The sequence below is a fragment of the Populus euphratica genome, unplaced genomic scaffold (assembly GCF_000495115.2).
Source record: "Populus euphratica unplaced genomic scaffold, PopEup_1.0 scaffold423.1, whole genome shotgun sequence".
NCBI classification, from domain to species: domain Eukaryota; kingdom Viridiplantae; phylum Streptophyta; class Magnoliopsida; order Malpighiales; family Salicaceae; genus Populus; species Populus euphratica.
The window spans coordinates 22,843-32,482 of NW_011500314.1; the positions used below are offsets into that span (position 1 = coordinate 22,843).

At 30.7% G+C, this 9,640-nt stretch overlaps 1 protein-coding gene across 1 annotated transcript; it reads right to left on the reverse strand.

Moving 5' to 3' along the window:
• Window positions 1-4,227: 4,227 nt before the first annotated feature.
• On the reverse strand, window positions 4,228-7,461 carry LOC105113535 (truncated FRIGIDA-like protein 1). The gene is made up of 3 exons (XM_011009737.1): window positions 6,361-7,461; window positions 5,186-5,361; window positions 4,228-5,100 (listed from the first exon to the last, which is right to left on the reverse strand). Exons 1-3 carry the CDS (start codon window positions 7,259-7,261, stop codon window positions 4,558-4,560), a joined length of 1,620 nt encoding a protein of 539 aa, XP_011008039.1. The 5' UTR covers window positions 7,262-7,461; the 3' UTR covers window positions 4,228-4,557.
• Window positions 7,462-9,640: the final 2,179 nt, after the last annotated feature.

Here is a 9,640-nt window from a genome sequence, read left to right on the forward strand (position 1 = left end):
TCAGAGTTCTCATCAACTTTATTGTTGTTGTTGTTGTTGTTGTTTATAATTTATACAATTAACCTCCCTATGATTTGACCCGGTTTTGCTGGGTTATTTATTACTTCGACACTAATGTACTAGGGAGAAGATATCAATCTTTTAGTCATATCAATTTATTACCTAAAAATCTGATTTTCATCAGTTTTGAATAATTCTTTAGAAGTTAGGTTCTCTCAAACCACAAGTTGTTCAATTAGCCTCAAATAGTAATCTACAAGAACCACTAGTAAAAAACTCATAAATCTCAATTTAAAAGAGATAAAATGTTATGCCTAAAGTGTTACCTTTTTATTCTGTAACTTACGTAGTTTTTCTGTCTAACAAATAATCATCCAAAAATAAGAGGAATAACTTACTATTTATAGATAAATCTGAAAAACCTTATAAACTTACTATTTATAGATAAATCTGAAAAACCCTATAAATTAGCTAAATATCAATTTTCCCCTTGAATAATATTCATATATTAATTTAGGATAATTTTAAAAATTAATTCAATCAAGTTCTTTCTTGATTTTGCTAGGTCTAGATATAATTTCATGTATTAATTATACTTTTGTCCTTAATTTCTAAAATGTATTTTAATCAAGTCATACTTAATTAAATCATTCCAGTTTAGTGTTTCACCAATGGTGCTTAATATGTGTAACCCTTAACGTTTCTAATATATTGATCAAATATAAATTATAATTATAATTAAATAAATTAAATAATTTAATTTATTATTAATTCAATAATTGATTAATTTATATTTCAAATTTAGGTGCATCGTCATATAATATCATGATCCTACAAATATTAAAAAATTCATTAGTGGTTTGACTTAACTTTTCAGTGATTAGTTTCTCAATGTAATTAATATTCTTCCATCAATAATGCTTTGATTTAACATTAAAGCATTGAATATATCTATTAAGTTAAATCATATTTATTTTCTATATAATAATTATTAATCATTTGAATAAGATTTGAAACTCTTTTTAAATCTCATTGCACTTTTACCAAAGATTTCTCAGTCAAAATTATATGAGAACAGATTAAATGTTTTCTCTTGATCACTTAAGTAGTTTCATATAGTTCATGATATACTCAGTATTTACCTTTTTATTACTTCAATTAAGATAACATGTAACAAGATCAAAGCATAGCATTTTCTACATATGATAACTTAATAATCTCAAGTCCAAGGATCACTTACACAACCATCACGTGAGCCTTTCTATAAATTTAGATGATCTCTCCATATGGAATTCTTATGCGGGTCAGTTTAGTGTACATGTTTTATAACAAGCATCTACATATTATTTCAAAGCATCCCTTATATCTTTAACTTATAAGAACAATTGCTTCTTTTCTTAAAGAAAATAACATAATATGTATCAGTCTCTACAACTCTAATAAATGATAAGTGTTTAAGAGAGCATCAACTAAGAACATTTTAAAAATAATATTTTGATACAATAGGAATCTTATAATTATAACAACTTTTTAATTTTCTTTGCAAAGCATTTTTATCCCATGAACTTTATCTTTACTTTAGATTCATAAATCAAGTATTAGATTCATTAATCTAACATTATATGAATATTAAAAATAAATTAATTCTTTATTAATAATAAATATGTATTTACATGAATATAATAATGTTACATGTAATCAACTAATTGGCTACAGAACATATTAAACTAACACAATACAGTAAAAAGATACAAAGGCATGCAATGATAACACCTAAAAATCTAACATTAACTATAAAATAAAAGATGAAGGGGTTTTATTGTAACTCTTCTCACAAAACACTATATATTTCAATAGTGCTTTGATATTTTTTTCAATCAATATTTTTTTTATTTCATCCTCTAATATCATATTTATTTTTTAATAAGTTATCACACTTTCATAATATCGATCATGATTTTACCGGGTTAACCCGGTTAATTAAGGGTTTTTTCTCCTTTTCTTAATTAGCATTTTTTCCGATTTTATTCTTTAGTATTTGATTGATTGGGAATTACATATCATAATTTATTGTTTTTACCTTTTATTATGTTATTTCAGTCTTATGACCTGGAAATAATGTGTTATTTTTAAGTAATATTTAGTTGATTTAGATATCATGATTTATTTTGTTTACTTTTTATTATGTTATTTCAACCTCATGACCCAGAAATAATGTTTAACAAGTTAACTGAAGTTGTTTTTTGTGTTGTTTTTAAGTAATATATAGTTGATTGAAAATTAGACATCATGATTTATTTTGTTTACTTTTTATTATGTTATTTCAGCCTCATGACCTAGAAATAATGCTTAACGACTTAACTCTAGTTGTTTTTTGTGTCATTTTTAAGTTTTTTTTTTAATTTTATCATTCAACATTGGATCAATTAGGAATTGAGCTGAAATAATATTTAACGAGAGTAATTTTTTGTGTTATTTTTTTAATCTATTTTGATTTGTTTTCTATGATGATAGTTTAGTCTCACAACCAAGATTACGGGTTTTGATGTTGTAACCCTAGTTAAATTGAGTTATCTTTTTATTATTATTTTTTCTAAAGGTTATATCAATCACATGACTCAAATCACTAGTCCTTCAACAATGTATTTGATTTTTATTGGGTTGACCCCATCTCATGACTCGGGTTACGGGTTTGGCGAGTTAACCCAATTGACTTATTTTTTTATTCCTTTTTTAATTGATTTTTTTCCCAAATTCATCATTTAATATTGTGTGTGATTCAAAATTAGACTTCATGATTTGTTTTGTTTTGTTTTTTATTAGGTTATCCTAGTCTTATGACTCGAAGATAGTGATTAATGGATTAACCCGGGTTGATTTGACTCATTTTGTGTATTATTTTTTTAATTAATTTTTTTACAAGTTTCATTATTTAACATTGAGTCCAATAGAGATAATTGAGAATTGAACTTCATAATTTATCTTAATTTGCTCTCTATGGAGTTATCTTAGTCTTATAACAAAAGTTGTGGATTTAAAAGGTTCACCCGAGTTAAATTAGCTCATATGTTTTTCTTTCTATGAGGTTATATTGGTTTAATAACTTAGGTCATGAGTTTAGCAGATTGACTTAGATTGTTTTTTATTTTTTAATTTTTTTAAATTTTATCCTTCATTATTAGGTTGATTAGGGATTAGGATTTATAATTTGTTTTGATTTGTTTTCCATAGAGTTATCTTGGTCTTATGATTTGGGTCATGGGTTTGATAGATTAACTTAAGTAGCTTTTTTAGATCCTTTTTAAATTGATTTTTTTTAAATTACATCCTTTTAACATTTGATTGATCGAGAATTAGGCTTCTTAATTTACTTTGATTTTTTTTATAGGGTTATCATAATTTCATAACCTATGTCGTATATTTAATATGTTAACCTAAATTGATTCAAATCAATCTAATATATTATTATATTAATATTAAAAAAATATCATTTTAAAGTTTTTATATTCTTTATAGTCAAACTATGTTTTTAATAGTTATTTTTAGACCCGCAAAGTAAACCGAGTTATATTGAATTAACCTTCACACGATTTATTTTTTTTATTAGAAAAAAACATTAGCAATATCTAATTATTATTATTTTATGCTTAAGAAAAATTTGATTAAATCCAAAGCATAGTACATATCAATTATCTAGTATTCACCTATAACACGTTAACTATTTGGACCGAGGAAAATTAAGTGCTAACATGTATATCTTATCTTAATTATTATGGTTCATGATATTATAATTTTGAGAGATTTGATTAATAAAGGATATTCATGATGGACAATCAACGGCGCTTATTTAATTCTGATTCATGATTTCTAAAGGTGTAGCGGTGATAAATACTGTTTACTTTTGTTTTAGTTATTTTTTAGAATACAGGCAGTATTATAATAAGTCTCCTTGCACTCGTGGCATTGCACCAAACCATAACTACCCATGATTAACAACGAATGCATGAATCTAACACAGATTACTTGAATATGTAAATGAAGAAATTAGCCTATGAAATATACAAGAGAAATAAATCATATTAATTAGTGTTGGCATAGTACGGAAACCTATAATAAGATTACGAAAAAAAATAAATTCCCATAAAAAAAGGAAAAAGAAAAGAAAAGAAACTCAAGATACCAAATAGTCTATATCATATATAAAAAATAATTCTAAACAAATCTGAGTTGATTTGAGTGTAAAAACCATTCAGCTTTTATTGAGAGAAGGCCTGGGAGACTATTTGAACGTTAAACGAAGGCACGTAATTCACTAACTTGGACCATGTTTCTTACATAGAAATTATTATCACGCAAACGCAGGAGAATGAACTTAATTATGCAAAATGAAAGGATTATCAGCACCAAAATATAATTAGTCTCTTATATATATATATATATATATATAAAAAGTAAAACTCACAAGCACCCCACGTCGCAAAGCTAACCACCCAATTTGACTGCTTTTCTAATTCCGTGGTGATTAAAAAAGCAAAGCTTGGCTTTTGATAACCAACACTACTGAGGATAGTAACCTGGGTGATATTTGAGCGGCAAATCATATCCACCATAAGCAGCTGCTCTATCATAATGGTCAGATGGCACATGCGATTCTGGAAAGTATTGAGGAGCCAAAGCAGACCTTGGGTTCCCTGGGAATCCCGTACCAGCTCTTGCCAAACCATACGGCCCAGCTGGTGGGGCTGCATAAAGAATGGCGGGAGAAATAGAACCCACTGACCCATACGGCCCAGCTGCAAGCAACAAACTTGCTGGCTGCACGTGAGATTGTTTGAATGGAGGAATGGCTGGATTGGAACCATTGTTACTGTTCTGGACTGCTGTTGCTGAAGTTCGAGGACGCTTGCTTCCAGCCTGCTGCTGCTTCTTTGGCTGATGAGAAGGCTCGTCATCGGCAGATGCAGCAGCTGCCTTCTGCTTCTCTAGCATCTCAATTCGCTTCTCGAGGTCCATCTGTGGGTACTCAGATCCGAGCTTATACTCATCAATGAGTACAAGTGCTGATTTCAGCGTTTTAACTTCTCTGGATCTGGCCTCATTCTGCAAGATAACTTGGTTATGTACAGGACAACTGATGACTTCAAGCTCTAAAAGCTAGACCAAAAATGAAGGGATGCAGAACCACCTGTTGATTGATAGAGTTCTTTCCATCCTGGCAAATTTTCTTGGTGAGCCTTTTGGACTCCTTCAGGTGAGCCTTCAAGAGAGGAACTGGTTGGAACTTGTCAACCAGTCCAAATTCAAAGATAAATTTGACAGCCAAAAACTGTTTGCCACTGTCTATAAGTTTTTGAATGAGATCTGCAGAGCACAAGGCAAGCATAAAAGCTTCAATCAAAACTCTATCCCAAGGGGACAGCACATGAACATGTGCTCTTCATTGCTTGCCTTCCAAAAATAAATAAATAAATAAAACCATAATCCAACATGTATTTTGCTGATCAACAGATATGTTTGTTGAATTAAGCCACTCACTGATTAAATGAATTATGCCAACTCATAGTTTAAGCAATGATCAAGAATTGGTTGGCCAGACACCAAAAGCAAAAGGTAAGCTTATCCATTACAAGTTTGCTGCAAAACTGTGACCATATCAGGTGTGAAAAACCAGCTGTGAATTTTCCATCCCACAGGGGAAAAAAACAAAGAGATACTTCTTTACATTCACTACTGAAAGAAAACAATCGATCACATAAGAGCAAAAATAGCTTGTGCTTTTTTAGTTTCACTGCTAACCAACCCCTCATTGGTTCACTCCCATTTTGTCCGTAGTCTCAAAATTTGATGGGTTTTCTTTTTCCAATTTCTCTAGATTCTTTCGAAGAAAGGATTAAGCATAACACATTAAAGAATTTCAGCTAGCCAGTTGCTTTGTTCACATGGCTCCAGCAAAGTCAACAAGTAGAAGGCCTATGGTTCTAGTAGCTTAGAAGCATCAAGCACATGATTCTTATAATGCTCAGCTTTATTAGTGCAAGCACCAAAACTAAAACCTCGCTGTAGTCTATACTTGTAATCGATCCTATAGTGTAATTTTGTAAACCTGACTAGAATCTGTACTTAACTCTGAGATCTATGCTCAAGCTCTACCCCATAATAACGTTTTGTCAACGCAGCGGTCCAGACAATCACAAAAGAATTCAACTAAAAGGACAAACCAACAGCTCAAAGCCATCACCGATGTCTATCAATGCATCACCATAAACACTGAATACAATCATAACCATCAAACATAGACAAAATAAACTCAAACGTGCACATAAACAACTCAATTGATAATCTAAACCAACACAATCTTACCAGCAGTTTTCTCTCCCAAGTCAATAGCTCGACACAGAACTACAGCCTGCCTGAACCTAGCAACGATAACAAAGTAATCCACAAGTTCACCCACATCGAACTCATTCTCCAAATTGTAAGCTGCTAACAAATGCAAGAGCCCCAGTGCCTCTAAAGGGCTCTCCCCATTCAAGCTCACTTTTCTTTTCCACTCCAAAGCCAACTTTTTAGCTCTTTCCTTCACTTCCATGCTCAAAGTTGGCTTATTTTTTGCCAAGGCCTCTAATAAATCCAAACAAGTCCTCCTTAAACGACACAATTCAGTATCCTTGTCGCCTTTCGAGTTAGCTTTTGATGAATAAAATCCTTCCATTGCATCCAAAACAAATGATCCAGGGTCAGGGGCAACCGACATTGCACCCGAGAGCCTGTCCCGGATCTCACCCCATTTGCTTGCGTTCTGCTTCATGTACTTCCTCAATCCTTTCACATCCATCCTCTCACACAGGGACATCAAATCAGACCTGGATGGGTCCACTGTGTTAGAAGTCAGGGTTGTTGATTGTTTCAACTCGGAGCGACTCACCTCAGAGTCGACTCGTCCCAGACACCGAGGGTTAGAAGGCGCTGGTGATTCTTGCTCAGAAGCACCCAACAACGAATGACAAGGCGCAACCGGGTCGAGAGATTCAAGACTCGATTGGAGGAGAAGGAGGCGGCCATTGAGGTTGTCTTGGACGGAGGAGAAGTGAGAATCGAGGTCGGCCCATGAGAGAGAGTAGGAAGAGGAGAGGAGATGAGAAGAGAGGGATTGGAGATCATCGTAGGCCTTTTTAAGGTTGTCCTTTTTGGTGTCTATAAGTTTTAAGGCTGCTTCTATTGTTTTAAGAGTTGTAATTTGTGGGTCTTTCGTAGCTGCCATTGTTGCTCCAGATATTGCAGAGTCTGGCCTTCCGAGGTAATATCCAATTACGGGTGTGCATACAGTGGCGGTGGCCGTGACGGGGGCGGGGGCGGGCCAACGAGAGAATGACTAGACATGGGGAAAGATTAAACGACGTTTATGGTGGTGCCATAGATTTTTGACGAGTTTTTGCGAGTGAATGACTTGTCGCTTCTGAGTGCCATGTCGTCTGAGATCGATTCATGTTTTTTTATTTTTATAATAATAATATTTGGATTGTCTTCGTTCGTAATTTACTTTTCCTGCCCAGCACCGGTAATTCTTTCTTCTTCACCGAAGACCACACTCCGAGTAGAGTATGAATATTATTTTTATAAATGATTCAAATTCTTTCTATTATTTTTCGAATTAAAAGCTCATATTGAAACTGAAGGATGCAATTGAATGAATTTATTTGAGTCACAATTAAATTTAAATTCTTTCTTCAAGGATGTAATTTCGGAATTAAAAAGCTTGAATAAAATACATATTAGTAATTAAAGAATAATATTTATTTAAAAAACAAAAAAATATTATACTTTTCGCATCGTGATTTATTAAAGAATAATATTTATGTTGCATGATTTATTGAATAAGAACCTAACATAATTAAAATAAAACATTTTCAAGAATGCAAATGATTTAGGTCAACGCTAAAGGAAAGTATATTTCTTTAACCAAAACCTTGCATTAAATTTAAATTTATACAGGAAAATTTATAAATTAATTGAAAAATTAAAATAAAATTTTAAATCTTATTTCTAAATTAAGCCATAATTGGATGGTTTTTAAAGTGTCATTGTAATACTCTTAATTAAAAAGCATTTTATTCTAAAATTAAATTAAACAAACAGTTAAATAAAAAAACGTGAAAAGTCAGGTGCTCTAAACAATACAATGGAAGGCCACGATCGTTTGGCTGACCTTAAGAAAAAAAAAAAGAAGAAGAAGAAAAAGCTCATGTGCCAATTAAAAAAAAAAAAGCATCATCCACCTTTTCTTTTTTTATTTACAAGCAATGACACGTCATTTGTTTCAAATTCTCGGACATCTTAGGTGAATCTTGGTGACCGAAAAAGTCAAGGTTCCATGCAGATATTAAAATTTTAATTTTTTATTTAAAAATATTATAAAAATCTCAATAACCGGATTAACTACCCTCAAAATACCTTTCAATATTACTAAAATCTCAAAATTAATATGAGAAAAATTTTCCAAAACTTTTTTTTTATTTTGTACTAGTAAAGACTCAAAACCACTTTCATGAAACAGCCCTAGTAAAGATGAATTCCTATACACTAAGATCATTTGTCTTTCATCATAGAAATAGTCATCCATTTTTTTCTCTTGGCATCTTCTTTGGATGACTTTCTCTTTCATTTCTAAATATTCAAAAACTAAAATGTAAAGAAAATAAACTACATGATGAATTTTAAACTTTTTAAAATATAAGAATTAGAACATAAAAAATGATAAAAATACATTGTAAATGAATAGTAAATTATAAGTTTAATTTTTCAACAGTAAAAATGAATGTTATTTTAGTTGTTTTACTAGTCATATTGCACAGGTTTACTTTTTATTTTCATAAAAGTTAAAAACCCAAGAAAGTTAAATCCGGTATTAAGATCTATTTAGACAATTGACCTAAAAAATTTGAGTTCTAATGCAAGACCCATGAGAATTGGATCCTAGCATAGAATTCATAGTCATGGATCAGGTAAAGCTACAAAACTTAAAGGATTTGGGTCTGCATTCATACAACACCCAAACAACTTGGATAAGACACCTTTTTCCAACCCCATATTTTTCGGGTTTGGAAAGGGATATCTAACCCAAGTTAATAATAATAATAATAATAATAATAATTGATTTTACCCTTCAAATCAATTATATATTTTTTATAAAAATAATATTTATTTCAAATTTAATAATATTAATAAATATAATAATATTTATAATATCAAACTTGTCTGACCCAAGTTTTCATAGTTTTTAATCCCTTCAAATCTAATATATGGTTTTTCTTCCATATCGATAATATTTTTTTCAAATTTATTATTGATAATAATAATGATGATGATGATGGTGATAATTTTTTATTTTACCCTTCAAATTAAATCTATGGTTTTTTTAAAATTTATTAATTATTTTATGAATAATATTAATTATAATAAAAATAATAGTATTTATAATACAAATAATTATATTTAGAAACCTAAGACCCAAGAATCTTGGGTTCTAACACCGAATCCAAGAGAAATGGATCCTGAAATAGAACTCATTAATCTTGGGTCCTCATGCCTGACCTAAGAGATTTGGGTTATGAAGTAAGACTCATTAGCCTTGGGTTCGTAC

Excerpts from the sequence above, each read along its gene's own strand:
- LOC105113535 (XM_011009737.1), bottom strand. The coding sequence starts at position 7,261 with ATGGCAGCTACGAAAGACCCACAAATTACAACTCTTAAAACAATAGAA. Across the intron at positions 5,362-6,360 it reads CTTGGGAGAGAAAACTGCTG|ATCTCATTCAAAAACTTATA; the intron begins GTAAGATTGTGT and ends TGTGCTCTGCAG. Across the intron at positions 5,101-5,185 it reads AGAACTCTATCAATCAACAG|AATGAGGCCAGATCCAGAGA; the intron begins GTGGTTCTGCAT and ends GTTATCTTGCAG.